Genomic DNA, 25,460 nt, shown 5'->3' on the forward strand with positions numbered 1-25,460 from the left:
GTGTTGTGATCTTAGTTGTTCAATGGGTCTTTATGTATGAAGTATGTTTTAAGCATTTGAGATATTTTCAATTTGGTGCATAGTATTGTTAAAGAAAAAAAAAGTATCCGCTGCGAATATTGCATAATGTTAGATGCATGTTAGGAACATTGCATCTTATATGTCATGAACGGGGGCAGGTAACCTTGTGTTGCATATCTCGATGCTTCAAATGTCCGTCCGATCCCAAATGGAATTTGGGGGCGTCACACTATGTGTTGTGCTATCAAAGTTCAGATTTGCAGCTAAAAGGTTACAGCGATGCCGACTGGGGCAGTGACCTAGATGAGCGTAAATCAACCACTGGGTATGCTTTTCTGCTCAACAATGGCGTCATTACATGGAGCAGCAAGAAACAACCCTGTATAGCTTTATCCACCATGGAGGCAGAATACATAGCTTGTTTTGCAACAGTTCAAGAAGCTGTTTGGTTACGAAAATTTATCAAGCATTTAGACATTGGCATGGATACTTCAGATCCGGTGATAATATTCTGTGATAGCACGGCTGCTCTCTCATATGCTAAGGACTCTAAGTACCATGAAAGAATCAAACACATAGATATCAGATATCACTACATCAAAGACATGGTAGCGCAAAAGGAAGTGGTTCTAAAACACCTCTCTACAAGTGGCATGGTTGCTGATCCCTTAATGAAGCCCATAGCAAGAGATGTTTTTGAGACTCATGTTAGGAATTTAGGACTACATAGACTGTAAATGTATTTTGTGTTTCAAATGACATTGAGATGTAGCCTTTCCTTTGGGATATTAATACAATATGATTCAGTTATTGTCTTTATCGTATTGTTTTTCTAATTCACACACAAGATATGTCAACAGGCTTAGATCGGCTCACTCACACGAGCGATCGCCTCTAGCGCTTGAGAAGCGAGTAGAGATGAGATATTATGTTCTTAGATACTTGTCCAAATGGATAAGTTAGTTGACACAAAGATATGTCGTTTTAGTGGGAGCTAATATGAGGTCCAATGAGAGGACTATGCATGGGTTACCCCACAACCTATGTAGCATGTGGTTAGCCAGATGTGAGATCCTCTTTGACGCCTTGGAGGCGAGCAAATAGAGAAACTCGGGTTAAATGCTTAAGAAGCGGCTAGACTAAGATCTATACGGTGTTGATATAAACATATACTCGTTGAGAAAGAGAAATCCACCGTTGCATGTGTTTCATACTACATGTGCTTATTCGACCAAATGAGTAAGTGAGTAAATGGTTCCCCTCTTTTTCACTGTGTGAGTCTCATTTTTTTAAGTGTCCTTTACTTTTGACTATGTCACAAGATGGAGGTTATGATGTCTGCTACTTTGGCATGTTGTCTATGGCCATGATCAATACGGTCTAAAGAGGTATTGCTGGGAAAGCGGTTTGACTAAAGTTGAATGATATGAGTGCAAAGGGAAAATTCTTCGATATCACATCTTCGATAGTGTTTGCTGACATCAAACTATGACGCTACATACTGGTAACGACTAAGGTTGTGAACATATTGAAATGATTTAGAGATAGTCAAGCATTGTTCTGAGTTTTCTGAAACTCAAGAGGGTTTCGAAAATGCTTGAACTGATGCGATTGAATAAGTTTAGGACATAACCAGACACTTTATGAATGTTACTATGCTAGTCTTCTCTGGGAGTGATTTAGTGTATGTACTCCCACCTTTCTACAGATATGCTTGGTGGTCGCACGGCCTATTTACTTGTATGAATAAGATTGAGAACATTAGAAAGATGCTGACATGGGGTTATGCCCACTGTGTGCGAGTGTGAGATGTTAAATGGAAGGGCGCCCACGTGGGGCAGACCCCTCCTTCACTCTGTCTAATGCATGGCCTTTAAGCCATGCGTTATAAGCATATAATGCATGGCTTAAAGCCATGCGTTACTGCCATTAAATGGCAGTTTTACACTGGCCTTTAAGGCCAGCCTATATAGCCCCCCTCTTTTGATTCTTGGTAATAATCTGAATTAGTAAAAAAAGCTCTATCTCTTTTGTTCTCTCTTAAAATAGTATTTAGACTGTAGATTTGTTAAAGCGTTACTCTAGTTTCAAATTACGTAGTACACTTTACCACTAAGTGGAAACTCTTGAGATTTGTCGATCTGGAGAAACTTATGGAGCAACTTTATAAGCTGAGTTTGAGATACTTTCTGTTGTGCTTTCTAACACCTTCTTACGTTTAAATGCTAGTAATAATAAAAAAAATTAAAAAAAAAAATTGTTGGAACGAGATGAACTAGGTGCTGACTTCTATGTGGGAGTTTGATTGTGGTTGTGAATCTTAGAATAATTACAAATATGGGCTACATTTGATTGCATGTTTTATAAAAATAGGTTAGATATATATATATATTGCTCATAATGGTACTTTGGTTAAACCCATTAAGTTGAGTGATCGATCATTTGGGATTTATTGCACCTTAGTAATATGAGATTATATTCTATTTAAATGTGGTAAATTACGTAGGTTTGGAAGCTTAAGGGTTTGATTCTGGAAATTTCTTAAACCTATTGGGATTTGAGTCTTTAATGGGAGGACTCCAAAAGGTTTTCATATATACGGCTAGATCCCCTCTCCTCTTCGTACGTCTATTAGTTTGTCTCATTAAAAACGTCTAATATCTTGGAGGAGCAAGGAGATGCAGATTTAGTCTGCATTTGTTGACAATGACTTCCGTAGTTACATTGTTCTCCATCTATTGAGATTCTCTTTTTTGGCATGCTTTATGTTTTTCCAGTGACGCCCCGATTTGATAATCCATCCCAATAAGAATTCATTACAATTTTTTTATGGATTCTGAATGAAACTTGAGTTCAAGCCTGATGCTTGCATTCTAGTAATTAAAATAAAAGAAATTATATTTGCAATTTTCGAGTACACTATCTCCGTGTATTCCTTTTGAAAAAAATAGATAAATAAACTCATATAAAAAATTATTTTTTTTAATGGTAATCCCCACTATTTTTTCAAAGGAAGCATGTGGGGGGATTGCACACTCCAGCTATATATAACATTACCAAAAAAAGCACCACAAGGTATGGACCCCAAAAAAATGTAAATGACGGTGAAAATGTTCTCAAAGGTATTTCCATGATTTTCATGCCGATTGACTTCTTGTTATTTATCTCCTCAGTCTTAAACGTAGGTTTACAATAATAGAGTATTTGTAGTTTTTCTATAAGCTCATGGCATTTGAAATGGAACTATCACCATTGTATTTGTGTGTTTCAAATGCTTGCAAAATTGTTACAACCGAGTTATCGGCATTGTAAATAGTTGTCCCCTTAGATACTGTCCTGCCTCAAGCAGTTGAACAATGATACAGAATTCATATGATTTTAGGACAAAATGCAATTCTGCAGACCATACAAATATATCATTTTCGTACACACTTATCTCCATCTACACCATATTGTTAGACACTCTAGAAGTAGCTCCACTTCATTCCCATATCTCCTCTTAACTCTTTTAACTTGCTCCAAATTGTTATATTAGATTGAATTTTGGAGGACCTTTGGAGAATGTTGGAGTTAAATTGGTGACACAGGCTGATGCCAAAACAAATTACCTTGCTGGGTATTGTTCCACTACTTAATTCAGTCATTCTTCCCCAGGGTCTGGTTGCCGAAGAAGGTGCGAAGGTATGAAATGCATGTTGTGCACAAGTTGCCTGTCTATTACTTTACAACACAGCAAGTGTTTCTTGTGAAGTATTATAACATTGTGCTATAATGCAGGCTTTCTAAAACACTAGGTAGTGGAAGGCAGGGCTTTCTACTATTGAACCAGTGCCAATGCTAAATGCTCTTCCTAAAAACTCGGAAATAGTTACCTAGTAGAGATCAATATGAAGCCAAGTTTTGAGTGCCACGCGGTTTGTCGCCATTAAGGCCTTACCAACTAGGTGAGGGTGCATCTTTGGAAAAATCATATAGGCAGGGCTTGTTAATTATTGGTGAATTGGCTTGTGTGCACTGTGCAGTTCTTATATCTGTTCAAATTGCTAGTGGGATTGAGAAGACTGCAAATTCCCCAGAGAGGTAAACAAGTTTTTCTTTCTTATTTTGGCTTCATTAAAAAACACTGCAAGTATCATATCATTTTCTTTAATAAACTGCAATACATATCACATTTTCACATTTGCAGGTTGAAGATCATGAAATAGCACATGTTGCTGCAATTAGTGCCGGCAGGGATTATTCAATGGGAAACATGATTGCGGATGCTCTTCGACAAGTGGTAAGGAAGGGACTAGTGACAACAGAAAAAGGAAAATATACCAAGAACAATCTACAAGATTGAAGATGGAATGCAATTTGATCGTGGATCTTTGTCCCCGTACGTTGTAACTGATCGACAAAAGATGAAAGTGGAGTTCCATAACTGCAAGGTAGGAATTGCAAAATTAATAGTCTTGCATGCTTTCTCACGAAGTAATTACAGAGTTTAAAAGTCTATGATTGCTATTACTTTCGGTCGACAGAAAATTACAATCTCAAGAGATGTATGGAATACTGGAAATTGCTGTTAAAGAGAAGTATCCCATTCATGTGATGGTTGCAGAGGGCATTGAGGAGGAAGCTCTTGCTCCAGTAATCAGAAATTAACTCAGGTGTGCTAAAGCCTTAAGGCAGCTGCTATTAAGGCTCCTGCCTTTGGGGAGCGCAAGATGACATTGCCATCTTGACTACAGGTAGTAGATCAAGTACCGAATCATAGATAGCATAGCGTCCTTTCTCATATTGATTATATGTTAATTAAACTAGAAAATCCACTTGGAATTTGGATGCTAAAAAAGAAAGTTAACTCTAACTTTGTTAGGCGTTCCAGTTACCCATATCCTATGCGTATGCACTTAAGGTTTGTTTGAACACTACAAACTAACATGCTGCAGTAGTTTTTGAGTTAGACCATTTGTTAGGGTAAAAAATATAGTGATCAGAATAACTACAAACAATAGTTGTAGTTCTAAGCGAATGGGGAGGGGGTCCGTGCTGTGGCGTCGGAGGAGAGAGAAAACACAGAGATTAAACAAAGGGCACACGAGTTTGGGGCGGGGAATTTTAGGATTTCAAGTTTAATGTCAACTGTTTGATCTTCAAATTTAATCCAACGATGAAGGTTAAATACCGAGTGGAACTAGCTTAAGGGAATACTTATTTGCGGCGACTTATTGTTGCACAAAAGACCATTTTTTTTTTCGTCTCCCCCATTTGGTGTTAACAGGTTAGTTTGTTTTTCACTACATGAAGTAGTGGCAAAAGATAGTTTTACCCACGATTTTAAAACCGTGGGAATGACAGTCATGGCAAAAGAACATTTTTTTTCCACAAATACAATTTGTAATAAAAAGTAAGTATTCTTCATGAGCATATATAGTGGGAAAATGTCAATTTTGTTGTAGTGAGCATAGGAATAAAATGGTTAAGAAAAATCAGTAGTTAAGATCTTAGATACACCTAGGGTCCTAGAGGGGTTGAATAGGTTTTTTCTTAATTTATTGAACTATTTAAATTTATAATCAATCAATCAGATCACAGTAAATAATTAACACATTAATTTTGATAACGAAGTATAAACTCATTTGAAAAACGTCTTCAAAATTTAAAACCACTCTGGGTGTAATTTACCACCTAAAGTTCACTATAAAAATTAAGTTTGTTGCAACCAATTTAAAAACACTTACAAGACCCTTGAATTAACTAAATCTAGTTTGTAATACCATGAGTATCTCACTCAATCTCTACATCCTAATAGGTTCAAACCACCAGCCTTTCTATAGTTTCACCACAAGTACCAACTCGATCTTTGCACCCAAGTAGCTCTGAAAATCCTTCCGCGACACCAATGGACTCAACAATACTCAAACACGAACACAGTATGATGGAGCCTATTTATCAAGAGAGAATAGATCTTCAAGGTGCAATGAATCTCCTTAAGATTTTCTCTTAAGAACACAAGGATTACAGCAAGTTGGGCCTCTCTCCACCACCTAGAAGTCCTGCTTATTATTTGATATATAATTAGGACTTAAGTAGACCACTTAGAGGGTCCAAACCCTAATTAAAAAGTGAATCTCGAAATGTTAGCTCAAACGAAGTGTTGTGAGAGTGTTGAGCGAACCTTTTGTCTAGTTGATATTGTCAAGCTCTTTTGACCTAGTAAATATTAGAATTTGAAGATCCTTATGAAACATGAATTTGTAGATAATTGAGTTAGCTTCCCAAATACGCCAAGATAACCTCAATCTGATAAGGAAATAAAAAGTTATGACTGATTTACTTAGGATATGTCAATCTCATTAGATCTTGCAAATTTGCAATCTTTGCACTTTGTGTTCTAATTGCAACCTAAAATTTACTCAACATATTTATAACTTAATTGGACTAAGTTTTGTCACAAGAACATGCCAACATATTATTTTTACACTAACAGGTTAAAAAACCAACAATGCACTGCATCGATCTTTGGGTTAATAACAGTCATGGAGTCAGGTTTTTATTCTTTGGCACCCAAAGAAGTAAAATCATTATGGAGGCATGTGGCAATTGCAAAAGAAAACTGCAGATTATCGCCATACAATTTTCTATGTTTGCTGCTGGTAGACAGAGACTGCTTATAGGCACGGTAAATCATGTCCTGTATAATATACAAATGCAATACAGAGTTGAATTAGAACTGCAGTTAAAAGACACGTTCTTGAAACGAATAATAGACCAAATGTTACTGGAATTACATACATGCATAATTTTGATTATATGGTCATAGTGGAATCAAGACTTTTTCATACATCCATCCCATGCAATCACCAGCTGTGTTCAGGGTCTATAAATGAGGTTGCTGCTATCTAGAAATTAATTCCTTTTCACCATCGAATCATTGGGGCACTGGACACCATCAGAGATCTCAATTGTTAGAGTCAAATAAATGATTGAGATTAATAGCTTGTTTGGATAGCGAGATGAGATCATATGGTTTTAGATCAAAGTTAAAAATTGAATAAAATATTGTTAGAATATTATTTTTTAATATTATTATTATTTTTAAATTTAAAAAAGTTAAATTTTTTATTATATTTTGTATGAAAATTTAAAAAAGTTATAATAATAAAATGAATTGAGAGTGTTTATCAGCCCAAACGGTTTCTAAATGTTACAATATTTAATAAAGGAAAAACCCAAAACTAGTGATAAATGAAAAATGAAAGCTTACAATTATAATAACCAGCTTCCTAAAATAACTCTTACTATAGATGGTTAAGAAAACATGGGATTCAAACTTCTATAAATAAGAAAACAAGCGTGAATTAAAAGTTGAAGAAATATATTTTCAGGAAAATGCAGAGAGTGAAGGAAAAGATTTTTAAATCAAAGCAAAATACCAGTGATTGAGAATGGTAGGCATGGGAAGTTGGTACCTTGGTAGGTGGGAAAAGGAGAAAAAAAAAAACTAAATTAAAAAAGAGTGAGAAGGGGTAGCTAAAGAGTGAAGAAAGGAAAGAGAATGTTCCTACCTACCTAAACATGGAAGAAAGAAGTGAGAAAGGAGAGGGAGAAACTGGTCGTTGGACTTAAAAATTGAATGCAGGTATGCTTGGATTGTAAGCCTTTCCCGAAATCGACTTGCTTAATTTTTTTTATTTTTTTTATTTTTTTTTCCCCTTAGCAAGCGATTAAACTTTATTAGAAAAACAGAAAGGATGATACATGAGGAAGAGGTAGAGTTTTCTAATAAACATCTCAGACAATAACAACAGTATAAAGAGGTGGATAAAAAGGTAAAAAAAGCAAATTTTTTTAACCAATTTCTTGGTCTTCACATATGTCCTACCAAGAGGACGCCATCTTAAAAGACAATAATAAGATGTTTGCAAAAAGTTGCGAACAGTGGAACCACATCTGGTGGCAATGGAATCTCAGCTAGAAGCGGTGAAAGTAGCGGGTGCATTGTTGATTGTTGTCTTGAGATAATTTTTGAAGAAATCCACAATCCTTTCTTCGAAATCACCAGTTAGGAAAAATGAAAATATAGTAGAAAGTATGACATCGGGTGGACTGATCTGTAACCAGTGATCATTTGCATTCCCGCGCACTTGTAATGGCACGAGGCAGCCATGCGCTGGTGGAAAGGAGACTGGGTGGCTCAGATCTAGAAGATCTCGACGAAATGAAGCTGCTGATACAATAAGTGTAGCCATCGGAGCGCGACGGTCTGTAAAGGCCACATGCGACAACAAGGCACACGTGAGGACAACACGCCAAACATTTTATCGCAGCTCCAATCCGTCCCAGGAGATCGGCGACTGTAGGAAGGGGTGGTACAGCACGTGTAGGCAAATGGCGGTCAGAAAGTAGCAGATCTGACCAAAACCAAACCGTTGGAGAGATGAGAGAAAAAAACACTACATTGAAAGTGTATACACAATGAAGAAATGGAAAGGAGAATGAGAGGAGAGTGAAAGCCATAGCTCCACCCTCCTCTCCAACAACGACTATCACTGAAATGAGGTTTTCTAGAGAGAATGAAGAATATCTCTCTCTAAAGAAAGACTTGGAATGCTCGGAGTGTTTTCAAAACAACTGCATGATGTTTGGATACTTCACGATTATACGTATCATTACTCAAAATAGATATATAAAAATGGATCTTAAAATATTAATTGATCATATAATAACACTCAAAACTATTTATATTGATAATAATAAATATTAGAGATTACCTACATACCTTTTTGCCCTTTTTCTCTGTACATGAGCGATTAGGGCTTCTTCATGCATGGTTGCCACTGATGGCCATTAGGCCACTTCGGTGGTCTAACTGCATCAGATCTCAATGTCCATAACTACCACCAAAGTCTCTATTTGTACCAAAATTTATGCAACTAGGATACTGAAATGGATAGCAAGCAAGAGTTCAACAAAGCAAAAGATCACCAACCCAAAGGCCAACCACGACAACTTCACAATTTATGCAACATGGTTAATCAATTGGACGTCAAGTAAGAGTAGAACACATCAATTGATTTTCAACATCACAAAGGCTTGTAACAAAATGATCAACAACACACAAATTTTTTAATCCAACGACAACAGTTTTGGGAGTTGATATGAAGCATCACTTAGTTCCATGCGATGAGGGAGATTTTGTAGATGACGTCGGTGCTCCAAAGCTTTTTATCCAAAGCCGGTGCATTGTGAGTAGTGGAGGAGCTGGGCAGTGTGGTGAGGGGCGGCCTAGATACACACACACAAAGAGTTATCTTTGGTGGGGCGCTACTATAGCAGGTGATGGTGGGGATGGTGGACAAGTTGGAGTGACGGTTGAGTGCGGTTTGGCAATTGGTGCTTCCATTTTTTAAAAAGAAAAATTGTATTAATAAGCATCATACACCACACACTGCTCTATTTATTATTTTTTTAATTTTTTTCTCTTATCAAATGTGTGGTATATGGATGATGAATAGAAAATTTTAATTATTTTAAAAAGAATAAAAGAATAAAACTAAAAAAATTAATAAAATAATAAAATAATAAAAAAAAGTGCAATATGTAGGACTTATGAATAGCAAAACTTTTTTAAAAAACAAACAAAAATCTGCCGGGCTGGGCTTTGGGCCTTAAAACATCCTTGGGCCCTGGTTATGACACAAACCATCAATTGGACCATAGCGTTGGACGACACCAAAAAAATGCATCAACAGATATCACAAAGTGACTTAAAACGAATAGATGAATCAAGAATCCTCTATACGATAAGTCAAAGTAATCTGGCCCATCTAGGCATAAAATTTATACTCTTTAATCTTTTTAAATAAAATTCAATAACCATATGAATCCATTAGTTTTTTGTTTTTAAGAGGCTATTGCCTCAAATTAAATCTTAAGGGTTGATTTAGATTTTGAGATGAGATGAGATAATTTTAAATAAAAGTTAAAAGTTAAAAAATTATTATTAAAATATTATTTTTTAATATTATTATTATTTTGATATTTGAAAAAGTTGAATTATTTATTATATTTTATATAAAAATTTTAAAAAATTGTAATAATGAACGGTGAACGGGGTGTATATTTTGGTATTTGAAAAAGTAGGGGTGTATAAAAAAGTTAAAAAATTTTATAATTTTTAAATTTTTATAAAAGTTAAAAATTTTTATTATTTATTATATTTTGGTATTAGAAAAAGTATGGGTGTATAAAAAATCGGTGAATGGGTAAACTAGACCGGACAGAACCGAATCGGTAGATTTGATCCGGTACCGAGTTTGGTTCTGTTTGGTATCCGTTTTATTTTTCTTAAAATTGGTTAAAATAGGTCTGATTCTATTTTTTTTTTTTTAAACCAGACCAGGCTAGTTCATATATATATTTTTAATTTTTTATATTGTATATAATTTATATATAATATCTAATTATATATAAAATATTTTTGTATTATATAATAAATTACTAATTAATATAATATTAAATTTTAAAATATTATATCACTATAGTTTATTGTATTATTAATTATACTAATATTATATAGTGTATATTAATAGTTATACTAATACTATATCACTATATATTTAATATACTATAATAAATCATTATAATATATAATATAATTATAATATATATTATAATATGCTACAATATATTATCAATATAATATTATATAATATATTATATATAGTATATTAAAATAAAAAAAAATCAGACCAAACTGAACTAGAAATTGATAAAACCAGAATATCAATTTTGGAAGATAACAGGTATGTAATCGGTTTTGAAAAATGTAAAATTGGAATATATCAGTTCGATCTTAAATTTTGTTCGAAATCAAATAGGATCAATTACACCCTTAATAATAAAATGAAATAAAATAAAATACTCTTTAAAATCCAAACGAGCTCTAAGTGAGAAGAAATATAAATTTTGTAATAATTAAAAATGAGAAATGATATTTATAATCATGATTATACAAGTATCATGTAGTTTCTTTAAAAAAAATAAATTAATACAAAATTTATATAAAAAAAAAAGTTAATTTTTAATAATAAATTTTATTTTTTTCAAAATAATTACGTAATATTTACCGTTAGAAAAAAACACGTCGCTAATCTTGGAATAGCGCCAAAAAATGTTGGATTTTTCTCATGGCCTTGAGAGTTCAGAAATCTCCTGTGTTTTCTCTCTTGCTCTTATCCGTGGAAAACCATCTTTGAAGATATTTGTTACTCCAATTGGCAGACCAAACCGAACCAAGCCATGGCAAGTTCTCCAACCGCCATCTCTGCACTTAATTTCACTAACCCAATACTGCCCAGAAGGCCTTCTTCACCTTCCATGTTAATCCCGAGAGCCATGGCCAAAGAGCTTTACTTCAACCGCGACGGTTCAACCACAAGGAAGCTTCAGGTTACAGTTCAAGGCACTAGCTTTTGTAACACCCACAATTATGTTTTGCTTGACAAGATTTTGAATGGTCGGGCTGGTGGTGCAGGCAGGGGTGGACATGGTGGCTGAGCTGGTTGGGGTGACTTTGGGTCCCAAGGGAAGGAATGTAGTATTGCAGAACAAGTATGGACCCCCAAAAATTGTAAATGACGGTGAAACTGTTCTCAAAGAGGTATTTCCTAGTTATCTATTTCCCCATTACACTTTCGCGTTTGTCCTTTTTTTTTTTTTTTTTTTCCTTTTTATCTTGTTCACATTGTACAATAACTTGGTCTCTCATTTTAATTTGACAATTGTGTTTAAGGTGGCTGCAAATTTAAGTGCTGTTAGTTCAAATTTTCATGTAGATTTATTATTTATCTCCTCAGTCTTAAACGCAAACTTACAATAACGGAGTACTCGTAGTTTTGCTATAGGCTCATAAAATTTGAAATAGAATTATAAGCATTGTATTTGTGCGTTTCAATTGCTCGCAAAATTGTTACAGCCGAGTGATCAGCATTGTAAATAGTTGTCCTCTCATATACTGTCCTGCCTCAAGCAATTAAACAATGATACAGAAATCATATGATTTTAGGACAAAAGGCAGTTGACTGTATTATGTAGAACAGTATATCTATTCGTATGCACATATCTCCATCTCCATCATAGTGTTAGACACTCTAGAAGTACCTCCACTTCATTCCCCTATCTCCTCATAACTCTTGCTATTGTTTTGCTCCAACTTATTGGAATACTTTCAACACGAGATTATTTTAACTGGCTTCAAGTATCATTCTAAGTTGTCCCACTCATGATTATATTAGTGAGACAATAACATAATTGGACGAGTAACATCATTAGTATAGGAAAATGTAATTATTCTAGTAACATCAATTACAAAAGGGAAACCTAGTTTTATAGTGGCAGCTTTTCTCAACAAGATATATCCTCTTAAATTGCTCCAAATTGTTATATTAGATTGAATTGGAGGACCCTTTGGAGAATGTTGGAGTTAAATTGGTGAGACAGGCTGGTGCCAAAACAAATGACCTTGCTGGCGACGGTTCCACCACTTCAGTCATTCTTGCCCAGGGTCTGATTGCTGAAGGTGTGAAGGTATGAAATGGATGTTGTACATGAGTAGCCTGTCTATTACATTACAACAGAAGAAGTGTTTCTTGTGATGTATTATAACATTGTGCTATAAGAAGTGTTTCTTGTGATGTATTATAACATTGTGCTATAATGCAGGCTTTCTAAAATACTCGGCAATAGTTAGAAGGCAGGATTTCTACCATTGACCTAGTGCCAATGTGAATGCTCTTTCTAAAAACTTGGAATTAGTTACATATTAGAGATTAATATGAAGCCAAGTTTTGAGTGCCGGTTTGTCGCCAATAAGGCCTTACCACCTAGGTGAAGCTGCATCTTTAAGAAAAATCATATAGGCAGGGCTTGTTAAGTATTGGTGAATTGGCTTATTTGCAGTTCTTATATCTTACAGCTATATTTTGTTTTCTTTATATTAAAGGCACTTCCGGTGTGAAATAGTATTAGTAATTTAAATCAAGTGCCACCACTACATTATTCTAAACAACATTCTTTTTCTAGATTATTGCTGCTGGTATGAATCCTGTTCAAGTTGCTCGTGGGATTGAGAAGACTGCAAATGCCCTTGTGTCTGAACTCAAACTAATTTCCAGAGAGGTAAACAAGTTTATCTTTCTTATTCGGCTTCATCAAGAAACACTGTAAGTATCATATCATTTGCTTTAATAAACTGCAATACATATCACATTTTCACATTTGCAGGTTGAAGATCATGAAATAGCACATGTTGCTGCAGTTAGTGCGGGCAATGATTATTCAGTGGGAAACATGATTGCTGATGCTCTTCGTCAAGTGGGAAGGAAGGGAGTAGTGACAATAGAAAAAGGGAAATGCACCGAGAACAATCTACAAATTGTAGAAGGAATGCAATTTGATCGTGGATATTTGTCCCCATACTTTGTAACAGATCGACAAAAGATGACAGTGGAGTTCCATAACTGCAAGGTAGGAATTGCAAAAGTAATAGTCTTGAATTCTTTCCCACGAAGTAATTACAGAGTGTGAAATTCTTTGGTTGCAGTTACTTTTGGTTGACAGAAAAATCACAAACCCAAAGGAGATGTTTGGAATACTGGACAGTGCAGTTAAAGAGAAGTATCCCATTGTGATAGTTGCAGAGGGCATTGAGAAGGAAGCTCTAGCTCCAGTAATCAGAAATAAACTAAGGGGTGTGCTGAAGGCAGCTGCTATTAAGGCTCCAGCCTTTGGTGAGCGCAAGAGCCACTACTTAGATGACATTGCCATCTTGACTGGAGGTAGTATATTAAGTACCAAATCTTAGATATCATAGCATCATTTTTCAAAGTAATTATATGTCAATTAAACTAGAAAATCCATTTCCTTCCATTGGATGCTAAAAAAGAAAATCAACTTTAATTTTGTTATGCTCGTACGCTTTGGGTTGATACATTGCTTCATTTTTATGTAGTTTGTATATATTTTGATCTTGTTTTGCATTTCCTCCACTTTTCTGTCTGATTAGTTTTTCTTAGATCAAAATGACTGTTGATCACATTATCTCTGAATGGTATTTCAGAATATTTATTTGGTATATCTTCTCTCCCCATATCCTATGAAGCACTTAGGTTTGTTTAAACACTACAAATTAACATGCTAATTAGAGTAGCTTTTGAGTTAGACCATATGTTAGGGTAGAAAATATAGTGATCAAAATAACAACAAACAATATCTATGACTACTACCACTACAACAAATACTACTAATAATGGCAATAATTACAATGATAATAACAATAATAAAAATACTAAAGAAAGCATAGGAATAAAATGGTTAGAAAACCAACCATTCACTGCATCAATCTTTCGGTCAACAACAGTCTTGGAGTCAGAGACTGCTTATAGGCACAGTAAACGTCCAATATAGAAAACAAATGCAATACAGAGTTGAATTAGAACTGCAGTTAAAAGACACGTTCTTGAAATGAATAATAGACCAAATGTTCCTCAAGTTACATACATATGTAATTTTAATTAAATGGTCACAGTGGATCAATACCTTTTCCTGCATCCATCCCAATCATCTGCTGTATTCAAGGTCTATAAATGAACTTGCTGCTTGATATATTTTTTAGAACAATATGCAATTAAGTGCATAGAATGTTATTTACATTTCAATGAACTAAATTCTATTTTCTTATGTTGCCCTTTAACGAATTTACATCGTAGATCCTGAATCCATAAAAATAAGGGGTTGTCGCAGGTTAAAGGCAGATTCAAAGTCAAATCTCAGAATGAAAATCCTTTATAAAAATGAATATGACCTTTGGTAGGATTGATTGATAGAAAAAGATTCCTATATCAAAACTGAAGTTCGTCAAATTGAGCTACTCTCTGCCCCTTGAACATTTCTCTTCTGCAAAATTCCTCATGCTCTTACATGCCGATCTTGATAATTGTGCAGGCACTGTAATCAGAGATGAGATGGGGTTGAGCCTTGAAAAGGCTGGCAAGGAGGCATTGGGCTCAGCTTCAAAGGTTGTGATAACTAAGGATTCTACACTAATAGTTACAGATGGGAGCACCCATGAATTTGTTGAAAAGCGGGTTTCTCAACTCCAGGAGCTTGTTAAGGTTCAGCTAATGTCTCTGGCGGCTGTGCCTCTGTACTTTCTGCTTTAAAACTCAATATCGCAGTGTGAATTACAAGATTGAATAACCCCACATGCACACTAGTACACTGCAGAAAAGTGGAAGGAATTTATACATCGTTAGCGTTCTCCAAGAATCCCAATGGAATGGTTTCTTGTTTTGCAGAACTCTGAAGAAAAATTTCAAAAGAAGTTATTGAGTGAGAGAATTGCTAGGTTGTCAGGGGGAATTGCTATTCTGCAGGTAATCTGAATTATATTGCAGCCAGCATCTTGATAACTGGGGAGTGTGGAGGCTGTGACTTGCTTTCCAGCTAATACATTGAGTTTGATAAACTGAATCCTAGGTAGGAGCACAAACACAAGTTGAGTTGAAGGATAAACAACTCAGGATTGAAGACGCTTTGAATGCAACCAAGGTAGCTAGTTTCTTTCTTGACGCTGTAAGAAGTTACTTTGTCAATCATTAAAGTAAGCTTCTAACTTGGCATATTACAGGCAGCAATTGAGGAAGGTGTGGTAGTTGGTGGGGGCTGTACCCTTTTGAGGCTATCTACAATGGTAGATGGTATCAAACAACACTTGGACAATGAAGAACAGAAGGTACCTCTTTTATTGAAATATGATCATTTTTTCTCCTGGCTGTTTTCTTTCTAGATTAGATATCTCGGTGGGTGGTCTTTAATATTTGAAGTCCACTTAAGTTCATGCAGGTATTCTCAGGCAATCGCATATCATTTTCTATCAATGTCTTTTCAGTGTTGCAATCTTGCAATTATTTCCCACTGAATGCACATAAAGACTGTAATGTTATATATGGAAGTGCATTGCAGATTGGAGCTGAGATCTTTAAAAGAGCTCTGAGTTACCCTGCTAGATTGATAGCCAAAAATGCAGGTGTAAATGGAAATCTGGTGATTGAAAAGGTCTCTGCATATAATTCATTGTTATTTCCTGTCATACATAAGTTGAGATTGGAAAAATAATCCCAGTTTATGAACCCATGATACTGATCTTGAATCCATTAAACTGCCCTGTTGAATAAACTTTGCAGGTTCTGTCTAATGATGATATTAGGTATGGATACAACGCTGCAAGAGACTGTTATGAGGATTTGGTAAAGGCTGGAATCATCGATCCATCAAAGGTACCATTACTTGAATGGCTTTGTCAGGAAGAGTCTCATATCAGTAGCCCAACGACGTAAACATTTTAAGCGTGGGGATACCACATCCTAATATACTTTCACCGCTTGAGAAAGCTATGGGATCCTCTGGAAAGATATTGTCTAAATTTCCATTTAGTTTGAACCATCAACACATATTGCTTAATGAAATTAGATCAAAAGCTTATTTGAGAACAAACATAATTGGTGATTTCAGTTTAAGCCAGAATGTCTAGGCTTTGACTACCCAATATTAGGAAAAACATCAGCTGATAAAATTATCTTCCTGCCAAATACTGGAGCAGGTGGTTAGATGTTGTTTGGAGCATGCTGCATCCGTAGCCAAGACTTTCCTGACATCCGATGCTGTTGTAGTTGACATTAAAGAACTAGAGCCCATCCCAAGGAGACCACCAATGCCACCCATCCCAAGGAGACCATCAATGCCAACCTCAGGTGACTTCTGCATTTTCAAATAAATTCTCATTTCTACATCTTGTATGCCACCTTTGACATATCATAGCCAGGTAAGAGACAATGAATCTTGATGTTTTATCCAGGTATCAACCCAATCGGCTTTTAGTTTGGTCGGTGGCCATACACACCAAGGCAGCTCTTACAGAAGTAACAAGAGTCATCATAAAAATTCAAAGGTTTACCCATACAATGGTGCCGATGTTCAATACCAGATTTGCCAGGGTAGCCAATTACAATTAAGTTCCTTCACAACGAGTGGGTATTTGACACAAGAAAACAAGCATATCCTCTGCGAATTTGTTGCAGATAGGACATGTTAATCTGAAGAGGAATCTGAGAAGATAAAGGTGGCTGGCTAGTTTAGCTCACTTCTGAAATGGAAATGTTGCTGTACCGGTGATGTTGCTTTCCTAGCTAATGACGGAGGCTGGTTTTTGGTGTGGAATTGGAAATTGAGCCTCAAAGTCGAAGGAACATGCAGAAGTTATCTTAAAGTGCACTGTCCCAAAATTTGTTCAGAAAAGCATATATTTGTAGGCTTGTTCTGTCATGTTACGTATTAATAAAGAGCAATGTTGCATACAGTTTCCACAATACAGATTTAGGTAATTTTATTTTTAATTTTTTTTTAAATTACAAAAGTATTTCTCTTAAAATGATGTTTTTTATCATTTAATAAATATAATTTCTCATTCATAAATACAAGGGGTCCCTGCCTTTCTCTGAGAAATTTCAATTCGCAGGATAACTATGAAAAAAAGGTCCTACACTTCTATTTGGTAAAAAGAGAACCTATAGAAAAAATTGGCCTTGTTCTCCACTTCTCCTATTCTCTCCTTAAGCAAAAATCCTAGTGGATATAAAATAAATAATAAAAATTTAATTCTTTTTATCAATTTAATCTTTTAAGATAAGTGATTATTTTACATAATATCATAGTAGAGATTTTGAGTTTGAATTCTGATTCTATACTTTATCTAATTAATTAAATATTTCATATATTGAATCAATGTTGGACCTCTCATTAAGAAAGAGTCTAATCTACACATGAGGGAGAGTCTAATCTACACATGAGGGAGAGCTTCGACTCCGTCATCCTCCTCTTTTCTTATATATCTATTCCATTCATAGAGTGATTTCCAACTTTTTAGTTTTTGTTGTCGTCTTCCCTCCAAGATCAAAAAATACAAATATGCAGCTTTTCGACAACCGTCAAGAAACACATGCTATATGAGAAGGCTACCAGGCCACTAATCCTTTGGATAGAAGCAGTAGTGTACCGAATAGGTTGGCGTTCATCTCTCATGTGCTGCCAAAAGTGGCTCATGGAGGCGCACGTACCTTCCTTTCCCAGAGCTTACTCTGTCACACGCTCCAAACCAAAAAACTTCCCACCGTCAAATGCTCCAAATCTAATCGACGTGGCCTCACTAAGGCAAATGTGTGAGTCCCACATGTTGAGCATATTTTGATGTCTTTCAGAGTTAGCTCAAACTACAAGTCATCTATCTTCATATCTATCTTACTGTTTTTTCTTTAATTTAGTTATTGGGATACTCTTATATCTAAAAAGTAAAGTAAAAAACCTGAAGAGTTGATGCCCGATGATTACAACCCCTTCTTTAATCTCTTGGCGGTCTCTTTCTGTCACAACTCACGAGCTCTACCTATTTTACTTTTTTCCAGTCGGGAGACCCCTACGTATTCCTATGGAAAAGTGTGAATTTTTGCAACAATGTATAATGCGATGGAGTTAGAACATTTTATTTGGATTTTTATTATAAAAGTTGTCTTACTTTGGCACAGGATCATGAATACAAGGAAGTGGATCTCCTCAACCGTCATTTCATAACAAAATGCAGCCGCATCAACCATCCGGTCATGGGGTTACAATCCCTTTGTCAAACTGTACAAAAACTGCCACTTTGTGTGGCTCTCTTTTGGCGGGGAAGGATATCAAACATCTCTTTGTTTTCAGTGCCTATTTCTTTTTATTTTTCTTTAGTGTTGCACTAGTTGTGAAATGGTATTTGCCAAACTATCCCTTATTCATGCATTTCTTTATCCGTTAATTATAATCTAAGCAAATAAAAGAATGAGAACCTATAAGAATAGTCTATTAAAGTATAGAAATTTATAAAAACCATAAGTTGTGGTGTAAAAATGAGTATCTAAATTGAAATTATCCAATTGTTCTTGTAGAGTAATACAAACATCTAACAATTTACTTGAACAAATTGGTTAGATCACAATCTTGCAATTATTTAATCAAACAAACATATAAAGTAAATAAATGAATTGCATAACACAACAATTGGTGACGAAGGGAAACACTTTAAAGAACTTTTTAAAGGTAAAACTTTACAGGGTAGCCAAACCCAGAAAAGTCAATTTCATTATTTGAAAATTAATCACAAGTAAATTTCAATTACAAAACTTGTGTCAATTGAACCCTTTACTTGACCGATAAACAACTCGTTTACCTCTACCGCAGTAGTAACCAAAACATATGATAATCTTCAAATATTGTCTTCTTTAGTGAAGCTCCAATAGTTGAATCACTACCAATCAATCTCTAACATAGAACACAATCACACTTGAAGAAATAAAAATTCTCAAGTAAATTTTCTTACACTTAAGCACTCGGAATATACTCTTATATAATTCCTGGCCAAAATCTCTTGTTGACTTAAACAACCAAATCTCTTTAAATATTAAATTTTGGAAGAAGTTCAAGTTGCAGTAGGACTCTGCTGACGAAGTGAAACTGTCGCGAGGACGTCTTCTGACAAAATGCTTACACCCACAATAAATTCTTTCTACACAAACTAAACCCAGTTCAACTTCTTTTCTGGATAAGTACAGATTCTTTAGGACTCGATTTTTACACTTATGATTTATCTAAACAATCTCTAATATCTCTTAAATAAATTTAATATTGTTAACATAACGGGTCGTGTCGTGTCAACCCGTTTTAACCCATTAATAAATATTACGAAATAGGTTAGCATAACACAATACGAACCGTTTCAAACTATTTATATAAATGGGTTGAATTGACTCGAAATTAACCTATTTGACCTGATTAAATTTAACATAATTTTATATAAATGTTAAAATCATAATATCTATAAAAATTATAAAACTAATTACAAGTCTAAAATTATAATCTAAATAATAAAAATATCGAAATTAAAATTATAACAATTTTACTTTTAGGTATAAAGGTATAATTGTAATTTTAACTTTCTTAACGTGTCATAACGGGTCAAAACGGGTTGACCCATTATCAACCCATTAAACAATTATGTTTTAACAGGTCAACTAGTTTTTACCCGAATTCATTAAGACTAAATCCTAACCTATTATTATCGTATGGTGTTTGTGTTGGATTAACAGGTCGTGTAACATATTGTCACTTCTAGATAAACTATATCATTTTAGTTATTTAGTTCTATTCAAACTTATCAACTTAATCACTTAATCCTAATTAAAATCTTACATTTACAATCTCTCCATTTAGTTGACTGATGACAAACTCTTAAATCTATTAAAAAAATTTCTTTCTTATCCTCATACGTCATGTTATTCTATTATTATATATTTTTACCAAAAGATATTATGAGACTCTAAGAGTGGAACAATGTATATTAATGAGTAAATTGTGGATGACTTTATGATAACTCGAAGAAAAGACGTTGCTTTTTTCTGACTCCGGCCTGCATTATATGTTTCAAAACTTAATATGTCACCTGTTTAATTAAAACCGCCGGCTAGTGGGAACCAACTTACAATCTCAGCAAAATTGACCGTTTTTAAAATCCGCGTTTGCATGTTAAACTAATTGAATTCTTTATAAATAATAATGATGTAAGTCAATAGAGTAAATTACGTGAGATTCATATAAAATAAGTTTATATATATTTAGATATTAAAATGCATTTAGAAATATTTATAAAAAGTTTAAAAAAATTATGAATCTCACATATAAAGATGTATTAAGTTGAAAAAAATTATAAATTTTACGTGTAAAGAAGTTTTGAATTTATATAAATTTAATAATTTGATAATTGTGTATTTAAATATTAAACTTAAAAATTATTTTTAAAATAAAAATTTTATATGTATCTACTCTTGTGTACTCTTTTATACACTCTATTTATATAATTAGTTAAATATTAAAAAAATTGATATAGTCAATCACATCAGTAAAGTGCATAAATAATACCCAAAAGTGACTCTATAAAACAAAAAGAAAAAAAAAAACTTAATAGGAATGGAAATTTCAAAAACTTTATTTTAAAGTCGTTGTCGAGAACATACCATCCACATCACTTAAATGATAATATTTTATTTATAAAATTTAAAATTTATATTTTAAATCAAATTATGTCATATAAGCAGTATGTGATGTAGAAATCTTAAAATAACAGTATTCAATTTTATCATCTTTCAAACATTAAAATACTTTTCAAATACTTTCTCTATAAAAAGATTTTATATAACTATTTACTTTCTCCTAGTAAACAAATTTAATTTAAAAAATGTATTTTAAAATTTAAATTTTATAAATAAAATCTCACTTTTTTAAATGATATGAATAGACTTAAAAATAGAATAACTATACATCAAAACAACGAATCTCTCATTTGGTTAAACAATTCAGATAAGATGAGATGAGATATTTTATTAAAATTTAAATAAAATATTATTATAATATAATTTTTTAATATTAATTTAATTTTAAGATTTAAAAAAGTTAAATTATTTATTATATTTTAAATAAAAATTTAAAAAAATTATAATAATATAATAATATGATATGAGATAATTTAGATTTGGATAAACAAACGGAAGATATTTCATCTCAAACATAAAAAATTATCAAAAAAGCTTCCATAAAGTGTTGATCCATATTTTAAACAAGAGAAAAAGGCTCAAGCACACCACTTGACTTGATAATCCTTGTTACCTAACTGAATATAAACTATTTCTATATATTTTTTGAAAAATAAGAGTAATGATCGTTTGAATTCTCATTATTTTATAATATGATATTAAATAATTAGAAATTATTTATTATATTTTATTTATAAATTTATAAGATAATAAAAAGATAATAAAAAAAATGATGAATATAATTCTTTTTAAGTATTAATTTGGTTGAAATAGATTGTCAATTTTATCCCGTCTGGAATGATCCTTCGAATAAATAGCTGTATTTGCGAAATCTTGAAGTGTGAACCATTCGTGATACATGGTGCGGCTTCGTTCGTGCCAAAAACGAAAGCCTTTTCGATTCCAAAAACATGTTCGCCCTTTCCCTTTCAGCTCTCTAGGCTTACAAATTAGCAGTGACGGATCCTTGTCCTTTCCACGGAGTACTTTGGATTTAGAACCCTTGCATCAAAATATCCTGTCCAAAGTCTTTCCAGATCTGAATCATAACCCCATAAACCAATAACCGAAAACGCAAAAATTAAGGAAGATGGTAGGTTTTAGTTTGCAGCCTGTATTAGACTTGCTGGTTGCTGGGATTTCTTTGGTTATTGGGATGGGGATTTTCGCCTTCATTGCCTCCATTCTTTGCTCTGCTGCTTTATTGCAGAATGCCCGGCTCGTCCATTAATCCCACCCACCGTCGAACTCAAGGTACATATCCTCCTTCGATTACCCAAATTCGGCTTCATCTCCACGAAATTGTTTTCAGCTATTATTTTCGCTGGTCATTATTTTATGTGCCATTATTATCAGGAAGGGGTAGTTCACGAAAAAATTAAAAAAAAAATGCATATCTTGGTGAAAAGGATCTTCTCCGGCTGGGGTCCAACTGGATTGAATTTACTAAGTGGAATCGTGGGTTGTTAGCTATAGGATTATTGAGAGGAGTAAAAAAAGGGATCCGTTTGGAGGATTATGAGCACAATAGGAATGTTATTCTTGTCAAGTGATCAATTGGCAAATTGACTTCAAAAAGATGTTAGAAGTTATTTAAACCTTTAAACTGGGTAGTAGATTTTCATTTGGTCTGAGAATGTTTTGTACTACTTAGATTACTTCTCTGTTTAGCTTTTTTTAACAGGCCCTCTTGTATAAATTAGATTATCACTGTGATATGTTGAGTGCATTCTAATTCAAATTACGTTTTGAGTGTCCATAAAACCTAAATATAAATATTCTTTCCGTTTTAGAAGCTATAAGATCGATGTTAGGAGAATGCAAGTTTATGATTTTCAGTACGTTGGTTGTGAATAGGTTTACTTGAAATTGATTTGCACTGACTTCATGATCAGCAGAGCAGACTCTGCATTTATTTAGTTGGCCTGCCTTTGAGGCGCTCCCTTGATGTTTCTTTTCTATTTGTTCTTGCGATATTGTTGCCATGTGCCATGCAGTAAATCATTGTGAAAAGCTGTGGTCAGTCACTGGTATGCTTGATATATGATTTCTGACTGTTCTACTGGGAAAATGTATTCCACCAAAGAGTTGAAGTCAAACGGGAATGTAATTTCTCCATTTGATGATTACTTCCTTCCAATTTTCACCTATTTTAACTGTCATGATATGTGCTTTAACAGAATAGTTTGGTCATCTCATGCTGACGTTTTGACACGGGGTGCCACCGAAAACTCTTACAGGGTTTCAGAGAATTCCTTAAAGGCTTAAGCAATGAAGCAGGGCTTCAGCTTCTCTCTGCCAGTAACTGTCGTCGCTTTGTCCATCTTCTACATTTATTTTTCAACGGTCTTCATTTTCATCGAACGTTGGTTTGGCCTCATGTCCTCCCCTGGAATCTTCAACACGGTCATTTTCACGGCAATCGCTCTCATTTGCATCTTTACCTATGCAGTTTCTGTCTTCACGGATCCGGGTCGGGTGCCCTCCACCTATGCGCCCGACATTGAAGATGCGGAGAACCCTATCCACGAGATCAAGCGCAAGAGTGGGGATTTGAGGTACTGCCAGAAGTGTTCTCACTATAAGCCTCCCCGTGCGCATCATTGTCGTGTTTGCAGAAGATGTGTTTTGCGAATGGATCACCATTGCATTTGGATTAGTAATTGCGTTGGGCATGCTAACTATAAGGCCTTCTTCATTTTCGTAATGTATGCTGTTATTGCATGCCTCTATTCCCTGGTCTTGCTTGTTGGTAGTCTAACTGTTGATTATCCAAAGGATGAGCAGCAAAGTGGAGACTCTTTCAGAATGGCATATGTCATTTCTGGGCTGTTGCTAATCCCATTATGTGTGGCACTAAGCATCCTCTTAGGTTGGCATATCTACCTCATTTTGCATAACAAGACTACGATTGAGTACCATGAAGGAGTTAGAGCTATGTGGCTAGCCGAAAAGGGAGGGAATGTCTATTCACACCCATATGATCTTGGTGCCTATGAAAACCTGACAAAAGTTCTGGGTTCAAATGTCCTGAGCTGGGTATGCCCCACATCGAGACACATTGGTTCTGGTCTTCGCTTCCAGACTGCCTATGATAATTTAAGTGGTGCATCAACAACTATATGAACGTGAACGCAGGTTCATTTTGGCATTTTCATTTTTCACTGGTAATATCACAACTTCTTATAGTTAACTGTGTAGGGATGGATGAGTACTGATCTTGTGATGGTGACTAGAGTGGTGGGTTTGCTTGTGAGTGTATGTAGATTATTTGCTTGGAGTAGTTTAGGAATGAGAGGACGGATCAATTTCTCACCCGCAATCACCAGTCTTGGAGTTGAGAAAGCTCTTTGCTAGGTGGCTACAAGGATTTGAATATGATATCCCTTGTTGATAGAAAAGGCTGGATGGGTCTTTGAATGATCAGGCGTAGGAATTTTTTATATTATTATTTTTCCTTCCATCCACACAACCATCCCTCCCCTCCCTTTTACCCTTTCATATCCTTTTCTTTGTTCTTTGTAACCTTTTGGATGGTGTAGAGTTTAAGAGACAGGGTTCTCAGATGGTAAAAATGTTTTGTATAAAGAGTGGGAATCCGAATCCCGGTTTACTGATTTAAGTCGCAGCCCTATGATTTAGTTCCATGTAACTTGGAGATGCAATCATTGTAACTTCAAAAGTGAGCAAAGTTGTGTTGTAGTTCATATCAATGCATTTTTTCCCCAGAAAAAAAAAAAAAAAAAAATCCTGTGTATTTTGGATCGATTGCTTTTCATGTTCCTTTAGGTACCGAAGCAAGTTAGAAGATGCAAGTTTTGGTTTTCTCTGGAATTTCTTTTTTCTTACACTGTTATGGAAGTGGGACTCACGTGCCCATTGGCATGTGTCCACACAAAGAAAGTACCTTGTCCCCCCTGAACCAAGGAATGAAACCCATTGGCAATTTTGACTTGCACCAGATTTTTGGCTGCCTTTTGGGTTTTCCGGTTCGGCATCCTTGTGAATCTTTGAATGCTTTAGGTCAAAGAATGTAGAATAACACAAGTTACAAAACCAAACCAAGCTGGGATGTTGGGGAAGAGCTCATTTTAGTTGATTTTTTTTTTTTTTTTTGGTAAAGGCTGTCTACGTTTGGTAACGGGAAAGTTAAGTGACCATGATGGAAAATGAGACATACCTATTATTAGTGCTATTTTTTTAATGAAATTGGGATGAAAT

At 34.5% G+C, this 25,460-nt stretch overlaps 3 protein-coding genes across 7 annotated transcripts; all 3 read left to right on the forward strand.

The window, feature by feature from the left end:
* Positions 1–11,187: 11,187 nt before the first annotated feature.
* On the forward strand, positions 11,188–17,435 carry LOC122311968 (chaperonin 60 subunit beta 4, chloroplastic). 5 transcript variants are annotated; one of them, XM_043126769.1, is made up of 14 exons: positions 11,189–11,460; positions 11,546–11,671; positions 12,460–12,597; positions 13,093–13,188; positions 13,294–13,536; positions 13,613–13,847; positions 15,013–15,182; positions 15,366–15,443; positions 15,547–15,618; positions 15,698–15,802; positions 15,904–16,125; positions 16,254–16,346; positions 16,670–16,820; positions 16,925–17,435. In XM_043126769.1, the coding sequence occupies exons 1-14, from the start codon at positions 11,311–11,313 to the stop codon at positions 16,945–16,947; spliced, it is 1,902 nt and encodes a 633-aa protein (XP_042982703.1). In that variant the 5' UTR covers positions 11,189–11,310; the 3' UTR covers positions 16,948–17,435. The 5 variants fall into 5 exon arrangements, 4 of the variants coding, with proteins under 4 accessions (XP_042982706.1, XP_042982703.1, XP_042982704.1 ...); XM_043126770.1 differs by having other exon boundaries at positions 15,913–16,125; XM_043126771.1 differs by having other exon boundaries at positions 11,191–11,460; positions 16,033–16,125.
* Positions 17,436–22,040: 4,605 nt separating this feature from the next.
* Positions 22,041–22,470, forward strand: LOC122310680. Its single transcript, XM_043124786.1, has one exon. It carries the CDS (start codon positions 22,330–22,332, stop codon positions 22,468–22,470), a length of 141 nt encoding a protein of 46 aa, XP_042980720.1. The 5' UTR covers positions 22,041–22,329.
* A 1,040-nt stretch (positions 22,471–23,510) lies between these two features.
* On the forward strand, positions 23,511–24,952 carry LOC122310678 (probable protein S-acyltransferase 16). The gene has a single exon (XM_043124783.1). The coding sequence runs from the start codon at positions 23,511–23,513 to the stop codon at positions 24,363–24,365; it is 855 nt and encodes a 284-aa protein (XP_042980717.1). The 3' UTR covers positions 24,366–24,952.
* Positions 24,953–25,460: the final 508 nt, after the last annotated feature.

Source organism: Carya illinoinensis, chromosome 5 (genome assembly GCF_018687715.1).
Source record: "Carya illinoinensis cultivar Pawnee chromosome 5, C.illinoinensisPawnee_v1, whole genome shotgun sequence".
NCBI classification, from domain to species: Eukaryota; Viridiplantae; Streptophyta; class Magnoliopsida; order Fagales; family Juglandaceae; genus Carya; species Carya illinoinensis.

Coding starts and splice junctions, on each gene's coding strand:
- LOC122310678 (XM_043124783.1), top strand. CDS start 23,511: ATGAAGCAGGGCTTCAGCTTCTCTCTGCCAGTAACTGTCGTCGCTTTG.
- LOC122311968 (XM_043126769.1), top strand. CDS start 11,311: ATGGCAAGTTCTCCAACCGCCATCTCTGCACTTAATTTCACTAACCCA. Junction 13,189..13,293: donor TCAAACTAATTTCCAGAGAG/GTAAACAAGTTT, acceptor TCACATTTGCAG/GTTGAAGATCATGAAATAGC. Junction 15,619..15,697: donor ACGCTTTGAATGCAACCAAG/GTAGCTAGTTTC, acceptor GGCATATTACAG/GCAGCAATTGAGGAAGGTGT.
- LOC122310680 (XM_043124786.1), top strand. CDS start 22,330: ATGGTAGGTTTTAGTTTGCAGCCTGTATTAGACTTGCTGGTTGCTGGG.